At 35.1% G+C, this 22,050-nt stretch overlaps 2 protein-coding genes and 1 pseudogene across 3 annotated transcripts; 1 reads left to right on the top strand and 2 right to left on the bottom strand.

Moving 5' to 3' along the window:
- Positions 1–742: 742 nt before the first annotated feature.
- LOC131599517 (nuclear cap-binding protein subunit 1-like) lies at positions 743–3,123 on the bottom strand (annotated as a pseudogene).
- Positions 3,124–3,299: 176 nt separating this feature from the next.
- Positions 3,300–4,843, bottom strand: LOC131599515 (RNA polymerase sigma factor sigF, chloroplastic-like). Its single transcript, XM_058871841.1, has 4 exons — positions 4,599–4,843; positions 3,963–4,114; positions 3,649–3,764; positions 3,300–3,540 (listed from the first exon to the last, which is right to left on the bottom strand). Exons 1-4 carry the CDS (start codon positions 4,690–4,692, stop codon positions 3,435–3,437), a joined length of 468 nt encoding a protein of 155 aa, XP_058727824.1. The 5' UTR covers positions 4,693–4,843; the 3' UTR covers positions 3,300–3,434.
- A 7,645-nt stretch (positions 4,844–12,488) lies between these two features.
- On the top strand, positions 12,489–21,620 carry LOC131595080 (uncharacterized). 2 transcript variants are annotated; one of them, XM_058867323.1, is made up of 3 exons: positions 12,489–12,824; positions 13,020–13,042; positions 21,172–21,620. In XM_058867323.1, exons 1-3 carry the CDS (start codon positions 12,567–12,569, stop codon positions 21,263–21,265), a joined length of 375 nt encoding a protein of 124 aa, XP_058723306.1. In that variant the 5' UTR covers positions 12,489–12,566; the 3' UTR covers positions 21,266–21,620. The 2 variants fall into 2 exon arrangements, 1 of the variants encoding a protein (XP_058723306.1); XR_009281706.1 differs by lacking the exons at positions 12,489–12,824; positions 13,020–13,042 and adding an exon at positions 20,622–20,976 and having other exon boundaries at positions 21,172–21,533.
- The last annotated feature ends 430 nt before the right edge of the window (positions 21,621–22,050 follow it).

Here is a 22,050-nt window from a genome sequence, read left to right as displayed (position 1 = left end):
ATTACACTCTGTTTTAATAAAAATCGGGTGTAATTGGGCGTAATTACGTTTTTAATTACACCCTGTTTTAATAAAAATTGGGTGTAATTGAACTTAATTACATTTTAATTACACCCTATTTTAATAAAAATCGGGTGTAATTGGGTTTAATTACGTTTTAATTACACCCTATTTTAATAAAAATCGGGTGTAATTGGGCTTAATTACGTTTTAATTACACCCTATTTTAATAAAAATCGGGTGTAATTGGGCTTAATTACGTTTTAATTACACCCTATTTTAATAAAAATCGGGTGTAATTGGGCTTAATTACGTTTTAATTACACCATATTTTAATAAAAATCGGGTATAAATACGTTCTTATTTACCCCTATTTTAGTAAAACTAGGTATGTACTCCTTTACAATTTAGCAACCAGACCTTTCAAATTGTATAGCCGCGAAACAGTGAAATAAAACTGCTTTGACAATTTGAGGCATTTTGATATCATATAACCAAACAAAATATGCATTTTTCTTTTTTGCTACATGATATGCATATATATTCAACATATAAAGTGATCCTTCTACTTTTGAGAAAAAGAGATGAAAGGGTTGGATCATAAACACGAGTTGAGCAATAATCACAGTTGAAAAAACAAAAATTACACAGGTGGTGCAAACTTCATTTGATAATTGAGGTCCAATTAGTAGCTATGATGAAATTGCCAATATACAAAGGTGGCACTTCTCAATTCCCATCAGAACCTTAAGTTAACTTCTAATAATACAAAGGAGGCACTACTCAATTTCCCTTAGAATCATAAGTTAACTTCTAATAATACAAACCTTGTGATCTACATCATAAGAGCATACAACATTCTTCTTTCAATCAACCAAGGAACCACTTAGCCATTAGATCAAAGAATGATTTAGATTAGTTTTGACAAAAAAGGACATAATAAATAACAAATTGATCAAGCCTCGATAATTGGTCTACGAAGACCAAAACAAACAGCTGACCGAAAAAGAGGAGGTGCATCTTCTGTCAATACCTCTGCGTCCAACTTTTCAATGGGCCCATATCTGCATAAACAATATGAATGTTGCATAATGTCAGATAATTTACTAAGAGGTACTAAATCATTTTTGGGGATGCTACTAGAACAACAATTGAGGAGACAAAAATAAAAGTGTGCATAAAAATTAGATTGGTTTCAATTTTTGCAAAAACTTGCTACGATTATATTCAAAATTGAAATGCAAGCACTTAAATTATCATTACCTCAGTAGTGTACTGCCTAGAAAAGGTCTTCACATAACTCAAAGTAGTGATACACCACTGCTCCTTTTCACCTACATTATAAGCAACCCTTTTCTTCCCACCATTTGACTGACTGTAGAATAGATTAATAAGCCATGGTTAATACAAATTAATAGTATTTTCCATAAGATAAATTTGGTAATTGTTAACTATGCATCTTGGTAAGATAAGGACAGGCACAGGAACCTGTTTTGAGGTATCTGATTCTCAGTGTCTACTTCCATCGTTGACTGTTCTTCGAGGTCAACCGCCATCTCTTCAACTTGGGCAGACTTCCACTCATGAAGTGTTCTAGCTCCAGCCCCATTAGGAAGGCGATCAGTCAAAACATTTGAGAAGCTTTTAAACAACAAGAGAAACAATGCCTGTGTGAACCAATAGGCACCAATGAAAGGAAAATACTGTGAGAAACAGAACTTCAAGTGCATGCATGCAATTCAAATTAGATGGGTCAGCGACCTCTAAGAACCAAAACCTAAATTATAAATCAAATGAATATAAGAGGCTAGAGGGAGCTACAAATGAAGAAAATCCATTGTAAAGTATTATTTTAAGTGCCTTGTAACAAGACAGCAATCAAAATATAGAAGTGGTTAGATGCTTCTCCGGTATCCATTTTACATTCTTTACTGCTTAGAAGGATATGTTTTTATCTATCATTTCATATGTCCCACCCTTTTAATAACATTAGATCTGGGGCTGTGTACAAAATAACCTGGCTCTATAGTTCTCTATTTAAATATCATCCTTCCGCATTAACTGAGAACTTTTCACGCCTAGAAAAGGCTATCTATATGGCCATGGTGCAGTCTAAGTCATATCTGGGGCTGTGTATAAAATTTATCTTTAAATAATTATAGGTAAAATAAGAAATAAGTATTTGAAGTCTCTATACTAAAAATAGTAAAGTAATGCATTAAATGTGCAAAACGGTGGTATTAGGATATGGATCGAAATTGTGTAAAAGAAAATGAAATTGAGGTAATGTTATGTTGTTATTATTTTATCTATAAGTTTTCTCTCTTTGGTATGATAATAATTAGAAAAAAAATGAGATTGCATGTCATCGCTGTACAGTGTGCTGCTTTCTTAATTTTAACCAAACAAATTTAGAAATGTTTATTCTATATATATTACCACTATCGATTGCTTCAAGAATTTTGGAAGTAAATTACGAGGAAATAGTGTATTTCATTACATTTGGTATGAATAAATTGAATTTGAATGGATGGGTAGTAGTTTACATGCATCTCTTTACCTCGGATCGGTGATAGCAAAGCTTACCATATTTGGATACTCTTCCGGCATGCCAAAGTTGACAGAAAAATATGGCTCCTTTTTGATGAACTCCCTTTACAATTGGCTTCCATGCCTCTACTTGTTCCCTTGTCCATATTCCTGGGGTATTTGGGTACCTTCCATTTCGTCATCATATGCATGCATGTTAAAACTACAACAACATCATAAATCGGTTAGAGTGAAGATGATTACCCACGTACCCTTGTGCTGTGGGAGACACACCAGAAGCTTCTCCAATCAATAAGGCATCCTTAGTAGCTCTTTGAGAATAATAAACAACAGCATGAGGCTGAGGGACAAACTTGTAAGACCTTGATCGCGTTAACGGTGTCAAAACTATCCTAAATTAAACGTCATCAATTATAATTAGATTAAACTAGTTTAGTTTCTCAAATGAAATCAACTAAAATACCTGTGAGATAGATTAAACTTTCCCATCTTGTATGGGGTGAGCAGAGGTGCTATTGTCTCTCGTCCATTCGCCATCCTTCAATTTTTCAACATTTCACAGCCACAAATGTTTATCCCTCTACTACGTACACTTGCGTTGCGTGTTTGTACTTTAGAACCGCGCGGTTTTGGATTTTCTGCAATGTCATTATCATCCCATCAAATCTCAGTCATACAAACAAATATTACTTAAAATGGTTGCATCAAATTTTTTCATGGCAATCAACACACATATTTTCTTCGGCGGTGAATATATTTAACTCGCCATTTAGGAATGTTGTTCAAGTAGTCTTGCACTTTGCGCATCATGTGCATGCCTTGCCATCTTCTCTTGTTCTTGCTCTGAACTTCCCTCACTACAATTATATTATCAACTTGGATCTCTACTTTATCATATCTATATTCTTGAACCATACAGAAACCATACAAAAACCATCTACATTCTGTAAAGTTGAAGAAGTATCCACTTCTGTTCCCGTGGAAGTTAATCTGCAATATATCATTTGTACATTTATAAATCCAAAGCTTAGAACCAGAACAATTTCTAGTTAGAAATTACAAACCAACATGGAAGAAGAACAAGTTTATTTATCTTACAAATTCTCTAAACGAGGCAAGAGATGCAGGTGCTTCGTGAAGTCATGAGCTACTTGAACAGCATTACCGGTGTCATTCTCTTCTTGAACCGTGACAATATCCATCTGCCTTGTTGCCTGAAGTAAAACAAAGGGAAATCCGAGTCGTAGGAGAACGTTAGTCAAAAGTCATAAGAGAAGTTCACTAGATCATCCTTGCATGTTTTGTACTACCAATCAAAGAACTCTATTTCTAATTGATTTGATAGCAGACTAAGAAATATGAAGCAAGAAACCTAATTCTGATGATTGACAGAAAATCAGTAAAACTCAAACCTGGCATGTCTTGTCTTTCTTTGATACATGCAATAGAGGCCTATACTCATTACACTGATCTTGTAAAAGAACTGAAGTAGGAAAATTCTGAGCCGAAAAACTAGTACACCACGAGGTGACCGTTGGCGCAACTTGTTCCCGGAGCATCAAAACTACAGGTTTATGAACAGACATTAATCATTATACACATTTTCAATTCAGGTAATTCTGAATTCTTTAAAACATCGCGAAATTCTTTTAAGTAAAGCCTGATCAAATATTGTTCTAGGTTAGAGACCGGACTCGTACAGACTCTAACCGAAGTTCATCCAAGTGGCTACTTTAAAACTTAAAATTGAACTAAAAAATCCTAAATAGCCCAGACATAAAACCCATTATCCAAATTTATTTAAAACAATATATTACAATTACAAAGATAAGAACACAAAGTTACAAATGTATGGATAAGATTAAAAATAGAATGAGCGGAACTTCAAAAAGGATAATGCTGAAAATTGGCAACGTATATACATTACTGATTTTCTAACCATCGCATTTACATCAATTTAGTATAATTAATTCTGATTTAAGATAACATAACACAAGATAGAGATAAAAAATAAAAAATGTGATTGAAATTGAAACTAAGAGTAGTACCAGAAGTATAAGAAGATGAAGGAAGAGTGTTCCTGGGGTGAATTCTGGTAGGAAAAAGTGGAGACGAAGAGAACACAGTCTTTGCAGATTCCATTGGTGAAGTAAAACCATAATACTAGAGTAATTGTAGTGTGAGGGAGTGTGTGTTCATTTTGGAGAAGATTGATTTGTGCATGAGAAGTTTTTTTCCTATGAAATGAAGCAGTTGATATTTAGATATAGATATGGATAAAGTTGAAACAAAAGACTGTATGTATTAACGTAACCTATTTCAGACCTCTGGTGAAGTAAAACCATAATACTAGAGTAATTGTAGTGTGAGGGAGTTTTTATTCATACACCCCAAACCCACATTTTTCATCTGTGAGATTCTACCATCCTCTTAAGCACAGACACGGACAATCACACCAGACATGATAACACGCTATCACCGGGACGTATCATAGGCTTAATTTGTAAACCCTAATTTATGTGGTGGTAACTAACTCATGTAGAACTCAAAGCTACACACACTAGAGTCCTTAAAAAACTGATTATATAGTTTCTGTCATGGAAGGGTTTAAAGAAGAGTCAAATTTCCTCTTCAATGGTTTAGCAAAATTACCCACATCACTAAGAATTAAACTACTGGAATGTGTAACAAAACAGGTCACATCTAAACCCCTAATTCACAGAAACAATGTCACAGAAAAAGAAAAACAAGTTCACATGCACAAACAAAATTCATTTCAAACAAAATCAAGCAATAGGAACTAATTTGCGAGTACAAACCCTAATTCTTCAGCTACCAATGTCGCTCAAAGTATAAAACTCCTAATTCTTCCTTACCAATGTCGTCACTGTGAAATGGTTTCCTCTCAGCTTCGTTTGTCGTCACTGCGAAATGGATTCCTCTCAGTTTCAGTGAGCAAATGAGCGGTGCGGTGTTGGAGAAGAAGAGAGCGAATGAGCGAAGCCCTTTTCAATCGTCATAGAAGCGAAGCGAAGTTGAGCGAATGAGAAAGGATTCACAGAAGCAACGCGATACACTTCCTGAAATCAAACTTCGCTGAAACTAGTTGATTGAAAGCGATGAAGTTCAGAGTTGATTGAAAAATGGTTTCGGTATGCATGTGATGCAATGCGATGAAGTTTCAGTGAAAAATGGGTTCAGCGATGAAAAACACACACAGATTTAGTATATTTTAATTTTGTATATTTTAATAAATTATGTTATTAAAGAGTTTTAGTATTGCCACATAGATTATATATAGACCCATTAATATTGTCACATAGATTATATATAGATCCATTAATATTGCCATATAGATTATATATTTTAAGTTATAAAATTAAACAAATTTTTTTAAAATTTACACCCGTTTTTTAGTTTAAAAGGAGTAATTGAAATTTGATTATAATAAATTTTTTAATTTACACCCGTTTTTAGAAAAAAGGGTGTATATTATAACCAGATAATGCAAAAGTGACATTTTATTAACAAAATTGCCACCAAAAATTCTCAATTACACCCGTTTTTAGAAAATCGGATGTAAATTTTAAAATTATATTGTCTTATTTGTACTAGTGAATGTCAGTTAACTACAAAGATATCAAGATATTGGTTGAACACCAAGTAAATTACAATATTTGTGAGGATAAATGGGTTTGATTTCTTGAAACTGTTTGTAGAAATGGGATGATATAGGCATTTTCAAATTGAGAAAAAACGTATCTAATATTGATTTGATAATGAAGTTACTTATTCTATGTTAAGTGTCCCTATGAAGATAATTGAGGCTTTTATTGCTGCAATCGCCAAACGTGTAAATGAAGAGGTTGAAATCCACCAAAATGATGAGAAAACAAATATTGTTTAAAAAAATATCATTTATTGCTTCATACATAAAGGGATAACTCGAGTGGTAAACGAGTTCCTGATAAGGACGAATGTTCGGAAAATACCGAGTTCGATTTTTAATGAGAATAATACTTATCAATGCCATAATAATCGTTAATCCTGAGACCTAATAAAAAAATAATGACATTATTTTTAAAATATTTAGTCAAATGTATTGTGTTTGGGTATTATAGGCTAACTATGGAGGAGAAGACACCGCAAAAATGTGACAAATACTAAAGATTTGCAAACTCACTACATCATTCAACTGGAGTGTTACATTTGATAGTATGACATCATGGTCTTGCCACACCACACATGAGGGCTAGATAATTTTGGACTTTTCCTCCTACACTAGCTCATCTTAAACTTAATTTAGAGGTCAAACACGTAACCATCATTATTGTAGAAAAAAAGAGGAAATTCGTACGCAAGAGCATCCTCTGTCGAAACGTGGTTTTCCACATTCCATCATCAAGGACAATGAAAATCAATTTAAAAGCTAGAAGTTCCAAGACTTAAGATGGGTATAAAATTAGGAAATTTCTTTACCCACCTCCCTCTTTTCTTGATCACCTCTGGTAAAAAATCCAAAATACCCTCACTTCGGAAATGTATTTCCGAAACGCTTATTTTTTTTTCAAAATTTGTCTTATTTCGGAAATGCACTTCCGAAAATACGAAAAAAAGGTGTTTTCGGAGATGCATTTCCGAAAACACCCCTTTTTTGGGTTTTCGGAAATGCATTTCCGAAAACACCTTTTTTTTTTTGGGAGGGGGGTGTCTTCGGATATACACTTCCGAATTTTTTTTTGGGAGGGGGTGTCTTCGGATATACACTTCCGAAATATTACAAGACCAAATTGGTCTTGAAATGTTTCGGATATACACTTCCGAAAGAATTCAATAATTATTAAAAAATTAAAATCAAGGTAAATCAATACAATTAATAGGTATAAAATCAAGGTGAATCAATACAATTAATAGGTATAAAATTTCCTAAACAATTTTAAAGTTAAAAATTATTTTACTAACTTATATAAATCAAAAACATCTTAATTTCATAAGTAAATTTTGAATTATTTAAAATTAAATATAATATATAAATATAAATATAATATATATTATAAATTAAAACACTCATTGTTTTAATTTTTATAATTATTATATAAATGTATAAATATATTTATAATTAATATATAATAATTATTATATAAATATATAATAATTTTTATAAATATATAATAATTATTATATAAATATATAAATATATAAATTAAAACACTCATTTTTTTTAATTATTTTTGTAAATATATAGATATATAATAATTATTATAAATATATAAATATATAAATAAAAAATTATAACTCATTTTGTAAGTGAAATTATTTTAATTATTTTAATTAAAATTATTTTAAATTTTAAAATACAAATCAAAATAGAAATATATAATAATTATTATTCATAACTTATAAATTATATCAAAATATATAATTATTATTATTCATTACTCATCAATTATATCAAATTTATGATAATTGAATTAATTAATATCCTAAAATTAATTTTTGGGATTTTTTTAGATTTTTTTTTTTTGTTTCGGAGATGCATCTCCGAATTAGTCAAAATCCCAATTTTTAGGATTTTTTCGGAAATGCACTTCCGAAGTCTGGAAAAATTTAGAAAAAAAAATATTTCGGAAATGCATTTCCGAAGCGGGTTAAAATGGGGTTTTCGCTGGGGGTGACCCCCATAGGGAGGTGGGTAAAGAAAAAATCTAAAATTAAAGTTCTCTTTGGAAGAACATCTCCAAACCAACATCCAGTGAATTCAGCCAATAAGATAATCCTTATCACGTTAAGGAAGAGGCTACATCAAGAAAAAAAATGGACTAAAGATATGTATGGAATTCGATAGGCATATCAAATCATGTCCCATATCAACTTATGCGACCCCTTTCAAGTTTATGGCGAAAGAAGTGTTAAACTGTAATTCAGAGTCAAGCATTTGATTTCAGTTTAATTTGGTCTTGGATTTCAATTTCATTTCATTTAAGTGTTAGGATTTAAATCTAAAGTGAATTTCATTTGTGGCAAATTATCATTTTGTGATCGAGAGAAAGCTTGTTAGAAAAGTTAGTTACGACTTTTCTCTTTTTCCTTGCAATTCTTTCATCTTCATCTTCAACCTTGTGTTTCAATGGAGTTGTAACTCCAACAATTATTATCCAGAGCTCCAGTTTTAATCACAGAGAAACAAGAGTGTATGAGAGTTGTGTGATTGATTTTATTTCTCAAATTCACATTGAATTGAAGATCGAAATCAAAGAGAATCACATTTCTTGATTCTTAGGGTTTGGGAAATACGAGTGTTGGTGAGAATTAAGCGATTTGCACAAGAACGAAGATGAACAGCGAAAACAGTAGCTTGAATACAAAGCTTCCAATATTCGACGAAAAGAATTGGAATTCGTGGTCGATTCAGATGCGTGTGTTGTTTGGTGCTCAAGATGTTTTTGATCTCGTCAATGATGATTTCACACCGGTTGTAGAAAACGCACCAGAAGCGCAAATAAATGGGCAACATGAAACGAGGAAGAAGGATCAAAAGACATTGTTCTATATTCATCAGTGTATGGATACGACGGTGTTTGAGAAGATTGTCGACTTGATAACGACAAAGTTTGTGTAGGACACACTTCTGTAGTGCTATGGCGATAATGTGGTGTCGTTTTCTTTACCTCCCCGTTTCACTTGGGAGGACGGCACGCTAGACCCTTCACGCGAAATTTGGAAGGAGAATGCGCCCGTGGTGGGATGAATTTTATTTCAGTTCTTCCTACGATATCACACGAACTTTCTTATTTGTCCTACGAGTAGGAAAGGGGAAAAAAGATCTCAACTAAACCCTAGGAGTTTGCTAAGTGTGGGGATTTCACCTAGACTAGAAATTCTGGAGTCCGGGAGGTCGGTTATACATAGGGAAGTGTTTAAACACCCTACATATCTGTAGTACTCTACAGGAACCTTCTCTGTGTCATTGTGATTGTGTTGGCTGCTAATGATTGGGAAAGTTTCTCCTTTGTGTTAGGAGAAGGAATTGATTTGATTTGAAAAGACAGACAGACAGACAGACTGACTATTTTTGGTATTTTATTAGCTCGCTGAGATTCCTTGTGAACCTCATGCCTACATATCCCTAGTGGAAGTCAGAGCTTAATGTAGTTCGGGGAACTAACTAGGGAAAATAATTGTTTTTTTGGTGCCTTGCTTGAAGCTCAAGGTTGAAGCTTGGAATTAAATCTCTGTTGACAGTAAAGAGACATGAAATCATCTCTACAGAGAGGTATTTGTACTATTTGAAGGATAGAAAAACACTTAGAAAGGGGGGGATTGAATAAGTGTGACTTAAAAACTTGGACGATAAAAATAAATTGCACAATTATTTTTATCCTGGTTCGCTGTTAACTAAGCTACTCCAGTCCACCCCCGCAGAGATGATTTACCTCAACTGAGGATTTAATCCACTAATCGCACGGATTACAATGGTTTTCCACTTAGCCGCAACTAAGTCTTCCAGAGTCTTCTGATCACACACTGATCACTCCGGGAACAACTGCTTAGTTCACTCCTAAGACTTTTCTAGAGTCTACTGATCAACACGATCACTCTAGGCTTAGTTCACTCCTAAGACTTTTTGCTCAGCCAACTGCCAAGACTTCCTGCTCAGCCAACTGCTAAGACTTCCTAGAGTATACTGATCAACCGATCACTCTAGTTCCTTACAACTTAATGTAATCAATTCAAGAGTTTACAAATGCTTCTTAAAAGCTATAATCACAACTGTGATATTTCTCTTACAGTTTAAGCTTAATCTCACTAAGATATTACAACAGCAATGTAGTGAGCTTTGATGAAGATGAAGATTCTGAGTTTAGATTTGAACAGCGTTTCAGCAAGTTTGATATAAGTTGTTTTGGTGCAGAATCGTTAACCTTGCTTCTCATCAGAACTTCATATTTATAGGCGTTGAGAAGATGACCGTTGAATGCATTTAATGCTTTGCGTGTTCCGTACAGCTTTGCATTTAATGTTATACGCTTTTGTCAACTACCTCGAGCCTTGTTCACGCTGTGTCTACTGACGTAGCCTTTAGTAGCTTTAACGTTCCTTTTGTCAGTCAGCGTAGTCTGCCACGTGTACTTCCTTCTGATCTGATGTTTGTGAATATAACGTTTGAATATCATCAGAGTCAAACAGCTTGGTGCATAGCATCTTCTGATCTTCTGACCTTGAAGTGCTTCTGAGCGTGATACCATCTTCTGATCTTCAGTGCTTCTGATCTCATGTTCTTCTGATGCTTTCATAGACCCATGTTCTGATTCTGCTTCGACCATCTTCTGATGTCTTGCCAGACCATGTTCTGATGTTGCATACTGAACCATTTGAGATACAACTTCTGAGCGCTGAATTATGCGTACTCTTTATATATTTCCTGAAAGGGAAATTGCATTGGATTAGAGTACCATATTATCTTAAGCAAAATTCATATTATTGTTATCATCAAAACTAAGATAATTGATAAGAACAAATCTTGTTCTAACACTATTCTACCACAAACATTTTGAAAGAGTGTAACTCGGTGAACTGACTTTTATTTTTAATATGCAACAATGTTGCGGTGAGCATGAGTCGCCACCGACTTTTATTTTGTCCAATGTTTAGGAAAGGCAAAAAGTACAGAAAAAGACCTTTTTAAAAGAAAACGGGCTCGGGGGGGTAAGTTATGAAAAGGGAAGGTGTAAGCACCCTTTTCATCCGTAGTTATCTACGGGCTCTTAATTTGCTTAGCTCATGTTTGTTTGTTTATTTTGAGTTGAAAAGGGATATAAGGACTTTAGCGTAAATGCGTAGCCTTAGTTTTTTTGAAAGGGTTTTGAAAAGATGTTTTTGTTGAGCTAGGCAGATTAAGAGCACTACCCTAATAGTTGATCTTTTCCTACACTTTTTAACGTTCCTAGGACTATCCATACTATATAGGAGTAGGTAGTCCTTGATTATATTGGACGTGCGGGTCTTCGAAGGGTCATCGAGGTCGTTGAAGGCAACAGGTAGAGGTACCCTTAGCAAGTTCGAAGGGACTATCGTCACTTTTTCGTAGGCAACAATCGAGGGTCATCGAGGGACTTAGTGACGATTTTGTATTGAGGGACAATCTGCTAATGGGTACCTCTATATTCGAGGGACACGACCATTATTATTCGTAAGGCAACCAAGAGGGGCGTACCCTAGAGGTGAGTGAGTGCACAGTGTGTTGTTTTCAGTTAATTTGTCTCGTGGTTAGTGAGCTAACGGTTCAATTAATTTATCTTTCCATACAATCCTAATTACTAGCAGTTAAAAATATACAGAAAATAAAGTGCAGAATGTAAAGTCCTACACTATTACATGGCTTCGGGGATGGGGATTACATTTTGCCGAATGGGGATCAAATTATTACAAAAACCCGAAATAGAAATTAAAGCAGAAATAAAATATAAACGAATTATAAATGTTCGCAGGAAATAGTCCAATTGCTCAAAGATGGTAGTACCTCGCATAAACAAGAAAATGTTAGTAATGACATATGAAAAAAAAAATGACAAAATTAAAAACGATAATTGATAAAAAGTTGACTAAAGAAAAGTTGACGTTGATACACGTGAAATTTTAAAAGAGACATTAAATAATAATTATTTTTGGTATTTTTTCATATTTAAGAGAATAAAAATTTGATTCTAAATAAACTTGTTTTTGTATTTTTAATAATGAAAAATAAAATCTAAACTCTAAAGTCTAATTCTAATATTTTGATATTTTATGAAAATAAATTAATTCTAAAAAAAACTAATTAAACACAATAATATTTTTTGAAGTTTTGTCATTTATATAAAAAAACTAATTACCTAATACTTTTTCTTTTAGTATTTTTTTCTTAACTTTGAATGGTGAACCTGTGTTGTACGTGGAAGAAGAACCACCACTGTCAATTATTATATTTCTATTTCTTTCAATATCAAACACTACACAATATAATAACAGCAACACACATGGAAGAAATAAAAAGGGTACCGATTTGGAGCTTTTTGCAGAGCGGCAGCATGCGGTGGCTATCGTGCGTGACGGCTGCGCCTGGGGGGAGATCCGTGGTGGTTAGATCTGGTTACGGTGTGGTGCGGCGGTCATGGCGGTTTCAGCAGCATCGCATCACAGAGCTATTCGCGGTGGTGCTGACTGTCGGCTTCATCGGTATCGGAGCGGTTGTGCTTGCGGCTGGATCCGGAAGTTCGACGGAGGGAGTAGCTACTGTACGGACATTGTGTCTTCCTCTCCATTCTTTCTGTGTCTTTTTAATTCATGATTGCTGCAAAAAATAAGAATAGAAAAGGAAAACATATTTGTTTGATAAAATTATGATATTTAGAAGTATTTTCTATGTACAAGGTTAGTATTTTGTATCTTGTATGTCAGTGAAGTAAATGATGATGCTGTAAATTATGCAGGGGCTGGTATTATGTTTTCAGAGGTTTTTGTGACGATGAAAGTTTCACATCAAGAGAGGTTGATTGTTGGGAAAAAGTTAAAATTTGGTGGTGATATTTTTCGTACGTGAAAGCATGTAAGGGTTAGAAATTTGTAGTGTTTGTGGCTGAAGTGTGAATTGGTGAACGGTAAAAGAAGGGTATCAGGCCAAAAATAAGGGTTATTAGTTTAGAGATTGTTCGTGGGAACGGTGCGTTAGTGGTGGTCCATAGGTTTAGGCATTGTCTCTATTTATATTAGATGAACATTAGGTTAGAATGTTAGAAAAGGAAAATATCAAAATTAATGATAATTAATCAATAATAATCAGATTTTAAAATCATGTTTGATTTGATTTTTAAATCATGTTTATTTTGATTAATCTCATAAAAACTATTCTAAAATAACATGCAAATAAAATATTTTTGAATCTTTTTTCATTTATGATTTTTTTGGTAATTTTTTGAATAAAAATGGGAAAAGGTAAAAAATACGATATTTAAAAAATGGCTAATTAAGAAATACGAAAAAAATAAATTTAAATAATAAAAAAAGCAATTTTTGTGATTTTTGAAAATAATTTAAAACAGAAATAAAGTTAGTAACAAATAAAAGAAAAAAAATGTCAGTAAATGAGATTCGAACTCAGGACTTCTTGTTGTTGTACCTCTTACGCTCAAATCCTTACCAACTGAACTATGTTATTTATTTAAAATAAAAAGCCAATTGAAAGTATATGAAGCATCAACTAGCATTTCGCTATTTATTAAAGTATAAATAATTTAAGAGTAAATCATTATATTTTAAAATAGACTTTAAATCGAATATTTATAAAATTCAGGATATCACTGTAAATGAACCCAACATTTTATAAAAATTCAATTTTCGAAAATAATTTCGAATTTTTGAAAAGTGTGGGCAAATTTTGGGGTATGACAGCTGCCCCTGTTCAATCTTCTTAAATCTGAGGATGTAGAGTGGCTTGTGTGCCAGTCGGAATCTGAAGGTGGAAGAGGATTGAACACTAGAATACCAAGAAATTTGCCCTTGCGGATGTAGGGATTTTTAGCGGAGATGGGCTTAAAGATGCCATCTAGCTGAGTGGGGGGTCATGCTTCCTAGGGTGTGTATATGATAGATCTTCAGAATGTTTGGGGTTCAAGCTTCCAAACGTATATCTGGGATAGAGATTCATAGATGTTCGGGGTTCGAGCTTCCGAAACATTTCTGTCGTAGATTTCAGAACATCTGGGGTTCATGCTTCCGGAATGTTTCTGTCGTAGATTTCAGATTATCCGGGGTTCAAGCTTCCGGAACATATCTGTTGTAGAATTCAGATCATTCGGGGTTCAAGCTTCTGAAACATATATGCCGTAGATTTCAGAACATCCGGGGTTCATGCTTCCGGAACGATTCTGTCGTAGATTTCAGATTATCCGGGGTTCAAGCTTCCGGAACATATCTGTTGTAGAATTCAGATCATTCGGGGTTCAAGCTTCCGAAACATATCTGCCGTAGATTTCAGAACATCCGGGGTTCATGCTTCCGGAACGATTCTGTCGTAGATTTCAGATTATCCGGGGTTCAAGCTTCCGGAACATATCTGTTGTAGAATTCAGATCATTCGGGGTTCAAGCTTCCGAAACATATCTGCCGTAGATTTCAGAACATCCGGGGTTCATGCTTCCGGAACGTTTCTGTCGTAGATTTCAGATTATCCAGGGTTCAAGCTTCCGGAACATATCTGTTGTAGAATTCAGATCATTCGGGGTTCAAGCTTCCGAAACATATCTGCCGTAGATTTCAGAACATCCGGGGTTCATGCTTCCGGAACGTTTCTGTCGTAGATTTCAGATTATCCGGGGTTCAAGCTTCCGGAACATATCTGTTGTAGAATTCAGATCATTCGGGGTTCAAGCTTCCGAAACATATCTGCCGTAGTTTTTCAGAACATCCGGGGTTCATGCTTCCGGAACGTTTCTGTCGTAGAATTCAGATTATCCGGGGTTCAAGCTTCCGGAACATATCTGTTGAGAATTCAGATCATTCGGGGTTCAAGCTTCCGAAACATGTCTGTCGTAGTTTTTTCAGAACATCCGGGGTTCATGCTTCCGGAATGTCAAGATGAACCGTGCACTGGACATTTGTTGAGAATAACAGAAGGAACCGTACATCAGGTTGTAACAACATGAGTCATCTATTTAGACTATACTAGAATGTGCCGTCCATTAGGAGATGTCGAGAGAAGCCATACATTAGGCTATATCAGAAGAGGCCATACATTAGGCAAGCCGTACACTAGGCTATTTCAGAAGAGGCCATACATTAGGTGAGCCATACATTAGACTGTATTAGAAGGTGCCATACATTAGGCGAGCCATACATTAGGCTGTATCTGAAGGTACCATACATTAGGCGAGCCCTACATTAGGCTGTATCAGAAGGTGCCACACATTAGGCGAGCCATACATTAGGCTATATCACAAGGTGCCATACATTAGGCGAGCCATACACTAGGATATATCAGAAGAGGCCATACATTAGGCGAGCCATACATTAGGCTGTATCATAAGGTGCCATACATTAGGCTGTATTTGATTCGTTGATGATACTTGCTTGGCCGGTTGGTCGACCTGAAAGACAAAGTTAGTTTTATGAAATGTCATGATGCATGTATGGTATGTTTTTTTAAATGAATGAGAATGTTATGCATATGCCATGAGATGTATGATGCATGAATGCAAAATGTTGTTAACGATGACATCAAATTGTAGCAGTGTTTTGCGGGAAAAATAAATCCCTGGCTGTTCAGCGCCTTTGAGAGATTATTTGAATCTCGACTTGACTGCCCCAGATGAATTGGACAATAACATGTCATGCCCCTTGTACATATTGGCGTTTTAGCCAACTCAGTAAGTCGTGGAAATATTTCTACTCTTCGAAGCACTTCTAAAGCATGCCTGTCGGGAGGGCTTCCTGAGATTTGTGCTGTTATAAGCAATTTGCCCCAGTATCATGAGTTTAGGAACAATGCCCCCGATTAATCCGGGTCGGAGGTAATTTTCAACTATGCTTGGGTGAATGCCCCTGATTGTTCAATACTTCTGAGAGATTCTTCGAATCTTGACCTGATTGCCATAGATTGACTGAACTATTACTCAATGGAGTATCCAACTGCTTTTGTGCCCCTGAGGGTGATCAGAATTTGAGATATTCTTGCTCGAACTCAACGGAGTTCTGAAGACAACTTGTCCCTTAAAATTTTCATCTGCAGTTCATGATGGAAGCTTTCCTGGTGTCAAGTACTTGTTCATACGCAAAGAATGTTTATTATGAGAAACATAATTCTAATGCAAAGTTCATGTTTGTCTTGAAGTTTTTTTTTTTTAAAAGATTTTTTTTGAAAGGATGTCAAAACATCGATTTTTGTGAAAGATGGTGTGATACCAACTCAAATGTTTTAGCAAAACTCCCAGGAGTCGGTTTACCGTATTCTCGTTTACAGTATGCTTTCGAATTAACCCTGTTTCAATTAGGACTTTTGAGGGTTGTAGCGTGGCCAGGTTCATGGTTTTAAAAAAAAGATTTTTAGGCTCAAAATTTATTGGTGCCCACCCCCTTCGTGATGTTCTCCAACCTAAGTTCAGTTAACTTGACGCGAGCATTCATCCTTCAAGAGGAGCTTGAGACGTACGATTAAGGAGTTGATGAGGTGTTTGGACATGGCAGTCACTTACCTTTTATTATTGGTGTCTGATCACACGATCTTGAATTTATAGACACACGGATTTGCCCCTTTTGTTGAGGATCTTTTTTGTTTCCCTAACTTTTGCCTGGACAAATTCTTTTGAATTCTGAGTTTGAAGTCCAGCGGGATGCCCTAACTTTTGCCTTAGTCATTTGTTTTCAAGTTATTGACTTAGCGGGCTTTCTTTTTTTTTTTTTTAATTCGTTATTTTTCTTTTTTTTTTTGAGCAAGTCGTATGATCCTGAGACGTCTTTGATTTGTTGGAAAGATTGTGACTGCCTTATTTCTTGGTCGACGAGAGATAGTCGTTGTTGTATCGTCATATTTGACCTCTTATTGCGCGAGAGATGACCATTGCGGTCTCGACTTTTCCTCAACCTTTTGAAGGATAACCATTGTTGTATCCTTATATGCGTGCTCCTGATGAATTTTGAATGCTCAACCAGGTTAACTGAACACTACCCTGCCCCTGGGTTAAATGCGAGGGTTTTCTCGTATAGAAAAATAAACTCCTACTTCAAGGCTCAAAGGGGTTGACAAGGGACTAACTTCCTTATATCTCCAGTGTTTAGGGATCTGAATCAATGCCTGTACATCATCAACAGGGTTTTACTCGAAAGCATACCATTTGAGATTATAGGTATTATAGGTTCGTCATTCTCCCTTCAGAGTCATCATGCTTTATCACTGAGATTTTGGTATCACAAGCAAATAAAAACATATTAGAGCGAGAGCGAATGGATTTTTTCAAGACAAACATATTCAATGCATCATTATTATAGTTCAAAAATAAACAAGTATTGCATATAGACAGTATTGAACAAGAACAAGAAAGATTACGCATGAAAATGCATGAAATTACGAATTGCCAACATTGAGGAGATTTTCTCCGTATGGACTTATTGCTTCAGAAGGTCCATTGAGTCGAAGGAGAACTTCAAATTTGGCCTGCAAGTGTGAATATGATAGCCTTTGCATCAATCAAGTCTTGTACCTTATCTCGGATTGGTTGGCAATTATCGATCTACTGACCAAGTGCCCCAGAGAGGAAACCAAACCAAGTGTTCGTATCTGAACTACAGATTACTTCTAAGAAGAAGATTCTGACGAAGCCACAAAAGAGTTGTAAGTATCAAGCTTTAGGGATTTGAGGCAGAAAATGATAAGCTCGTTGTCTGGAAACCTGTTATGCAATGATATGTATGCAAATGCATATGCAATGTTTTCAAGGATCTTTTTGGAACCCAATTTGCAACATTGAAATGTAGTTGCAGCTTTGTTGAAGAACTACGACTTCCATCTCTGAACGTCCTTCTTTAAGAATCAGGCTCACCATATCCAGTGGGTCATAGCCTCTGATTCAGGGTATGGTACTTTTGAGCTTAAGAGCATGTGGCTAAAGGAAAATAAATCCTCTTGCCCCTTGATAAGAACTGTACCCTTGAGTTTGAAGACATTTGGCTAGAGGAAAATAAATCCTCTTGCCCCTTGATAGGAATTTTACCCTTGAGTTTGAAGGCATGTGGCTAGCGGAAAATAAATCCTCTTGCCCCTTGATAGGAATTGTACCCTTGAGTTTGAAGGCATCTGGCTAGAGGAAAATAAATCCTCTTGCCCCTTGATATAAATTTAGGCTCTTGGTAGTCCTTCCATAGTACCTGGAAAGTATGTGTTATGAATCCCTAAGATCCTTGAAAAAGATTAGTCAGCATGTTAGGTAAAAGCATAAGGTAATATGGACAAGTAAGTCCTACACACAAAACCTGTTAGGGTATGAACAAATCCTGCAAGGAAACCAAACGATTAGGGTATAAACAAACCTTGCAAGAAAACCAACGGTTAGATAATGAATACAAACAAGTCACACAAGTAGCCTTAGGTTTAAAGGCTTGCATGAAGTTCAAAGGTAAGTACCCTCCCACTGAAGTTTAGTTGGTTCAACCTGTCCTAGATAAAGATTGGGTTCTAGGGAGCTCATATCATTGACCTTTCTCGAAGGCGCTTATTTCAATTCGGCGATCGAATCACCAACCGAAAAGGTCCCGAAAGTCCAGTCCATATGAGTGTAGCTTCGAGTATCAACCAACTTCAGTCGGAACCAAAGCCAGCCATCTCGCTACTTTCTAAAAGGCCAAAGTTTAGTTCAACTAAGGTTCTAGGGGCGAATTAGTGCTTAATGACACCACGCGGTAGCCAAGCATTTCCTCGAGTCGGATCCCAAGGAACACCAGGACAAACCAATGTGTCGCACTAACGATGGCCATCAGATCAACCACATCAGTATACGCTGTGCAGTCTCCTTGATCTCATGCCATTTACCTAAGGTACTCAGATCCAGGTGTAGGGTCTTTCACACAATAACAAACCCAAGCATTTCCCTTAAAAATAAAGCACACAAACAAACAATTAAAAACATTTATAATGAACTAAGCCCTAAGGTAAACCCCTCTTAAAGACTCCCCAGCAGAGTCGCCAGTTCTGTAACTCGGTGAACTGACTTTTATTTTTAATATGCAACAATGTTGCGGTGAGCATGAGTCGCCACCGACTTTTATTTTGTCCAATGTTTAGGAAAGGCAAAAAGTACAGAAAAAGACCTTTTTAAAAGAAAACGGGCTCGGGGGGTAAGTTATGAAAAGGGAAGGTGTAAGCACCCTTTTCATCCGTAGTTATCTACAGGCTCTTAATTTGCTTAGCTCATGTTTGTTTGTTTATTTTGAGTTGAAAAGGGATATAAGGACTTTAGCGTAAATGCGTAGCCTTAGTTTTTTTGAAAGGGTTTTGAAAAGATGTTTTTGTTGAGCTAGGCAGATTAAGAGCACTACCCTAATAGTTGATCTTTTCCTACACTTTTTAACGTTCCTAGGACTATCCATACTATATAGGAGTAGGTAGTCCTTGATTATATTGGACGTGCGGGTCTTCGAAGGGTCATCGAGGTCGTTGAAGGCAACAGGTAGAGGTACCCTTAGCAAGTTCGAAGGGACTATCGTCACTTTTTCGTAGGCAACAATCGAGGGTCATCGAGGGACTTAGTGACGATTTTGTATTGAGGGACAATCTGCTAATGGGTACCTCTATATTCGAGGGACACGACCATTATTATTCGTAAGGCAACCAAGAGGGGCGTACCCTAGAGGTGAGTGAGTGCACAGTATGTTGTTTTCAGTTAATTTGTCTCGTGGTTAGTGAGCTAACGGTTCAATTAATTTATCTTTCCATACAATCCTAATTACTAGCAGTTAAAAATATACAGAAAATAAAGTGCAGAATGTAAAGTCCTACACTATTACATGGCTTCGGGGATGGGGATTACATTTTGCCGAATGGGGATCAAATTATTACAAAAACCCGAAATAGAAATTAAAGCAGAAATAAAATATAAACGAATTATAAATGTTCGCAGGAAATAGTCCAATTGCTCAAAGATGGTAGTACCTCGCATAAACAAGAAAATGTTAGTAATGACATATGAAAAAAAATGACAAAATTAAAAACGATAATTGATAAAAAGTTGACTAAAGAAAAGTTGACGTTGACACACGTGAAATTTTAAAAGAGACATTAAATAATAATTATTTTTGGTATTTTTTCATATTTAAGAGAATAAAAATTTGATTCTAAATAAACTTGTTTTTGTATTTTTAATAATGAAAAATAAAATCTAAACTCTAAAGTCTAATTCTAATATTTTGATATTTTATGAAAATAAATTAATTCTAAAAAAAACTAATTAAACACAATAATATTTTTTGAAGTTTTGTCATTTATATAAAAAAACTAATTACCTAATACTTTTTCTTTTAGTATTTTTTTCTTAACTTTGAATGGTGAACCTGTGTTGTACGTGGAAGAAGAACCACCACTGTCAATTATTATATTTCTATTTCTTTCAATATCAAACACTACACAATATAATAACAGCAACACACATGGAAGAAATAAAAAGGGTACCGATTTGGAGCTTTTTGCAGAGCGGCAGCATGCGGTGGCTATCGTGCGTGACGGCTGCGCCTGGGGGGAGATCCGTGGTGGTTAGATCTGGTTACGGTGTGGTGCGGCGGTCATGGCGGTTTCAGCAGCATCGCATCACAGAGCTATTCGCGGTGGTGCTGACTGTCGGCTTCATCGGTATCGGAGCGGTTGTGCTTGCGGCTGGATCCGGAAGTTCGACGGAGGGAGTAGCTACTGTACGGACATTGTGTCTTCCTCTCCATTCTTTCTGTGTCTTTTTAATTCATGATTGCTGCAAAAAATAAGAATAGAAAAGGAAAACATATTTGTTTGATAAAATTATGATATTTAGAAGTATTTTCTATGTACAAGGTTAGTATTTTGTATCTTGTATGTCAGTGAAGTAAATGATGATGCTGTAGATTATGCAGGGGCTGGTATTATGTTTTCAGAGGTTTTTGTGACGATGAAAGTTTCACATCAAGAGAGGTTGATTGTTGGGAAAAAGTTAAAATTTGGTGGTGATATTTTTCGTACGTGAAAGCATGTAAGGGTTAGAAATTTGTAGTGTTTGTGGCTGAAGTGTGAATTGGTGAACGGTAAAAGAAGGGTATCAGGCCAAAAATAAGGGTTATTAGTTTAGAGATTGTTCGTGGGAACGGTGCGTTAGTGGTGGTCCATAGGTTTAGGCATTGTCTCTATTTATATTAGATGAACATTAGGTTAGAATGTTAGAAAAGGAAAATATCAAAATTAATGATAATTAATCAATAATAATCAGATTTTAAAATCATGTTTGATTTGATTTTTAAATCATGTTTATTTTGATTAATCTCATAAAAACTATTCTAAAATAACATGCAAATAAAATATTTTTGAATCTTTTTTCATTTATGATTTTTTTGGTAATTTTTTGAATAAAAATGGGAAAAGGTAAAAAATACGATATTTAAAAAATGGCTAATTAAGAAATACGAAAAAAATAAATTAAAATAATAAAAAAAGCAATTTTTGTGATTTTTGAAAATAATTTAAAACAGAAATAAAGTTAGTAACAAATAAAAGAAAAAAAAATGTCAGTAAATGAGATTCGAACTCAGGACTTCTTGCTGTTGTACCTCTTACGCTCAAATCCTTACCAACTGAACTATGTTATTTATTTAAAATAAAAAGCCAATTGAAAGTATATGAAGCATCAACTAGCATTTCGCTATTTATTAAAGTATAAATAATTTAAGAGTAAATCATTATATTTTAAAATAGACTTTAAATCGAATATTTATAAAATTCAGGATATCACTGTAAATGAA

Source organism: Vicia villosa, linkage group LG4, assembly GCF_029867415.1.
Source record: "Vicia villosa cultivar HV-30 ecotype Madison, WI linkage group LG4, Vvil1.0, whole genome shotgun sequence".
Lineage (NCBI taxonomy): Eukaryota > Viridiplantae > Streptophyta > Magnoliopsida > Fabales > Fabaceae > Vicia > Vicia villosa.
Note: the sequence above shows the minus strand (reverse complement) of the source record. Positions and strands in the feature narration are given on the sequence as shown.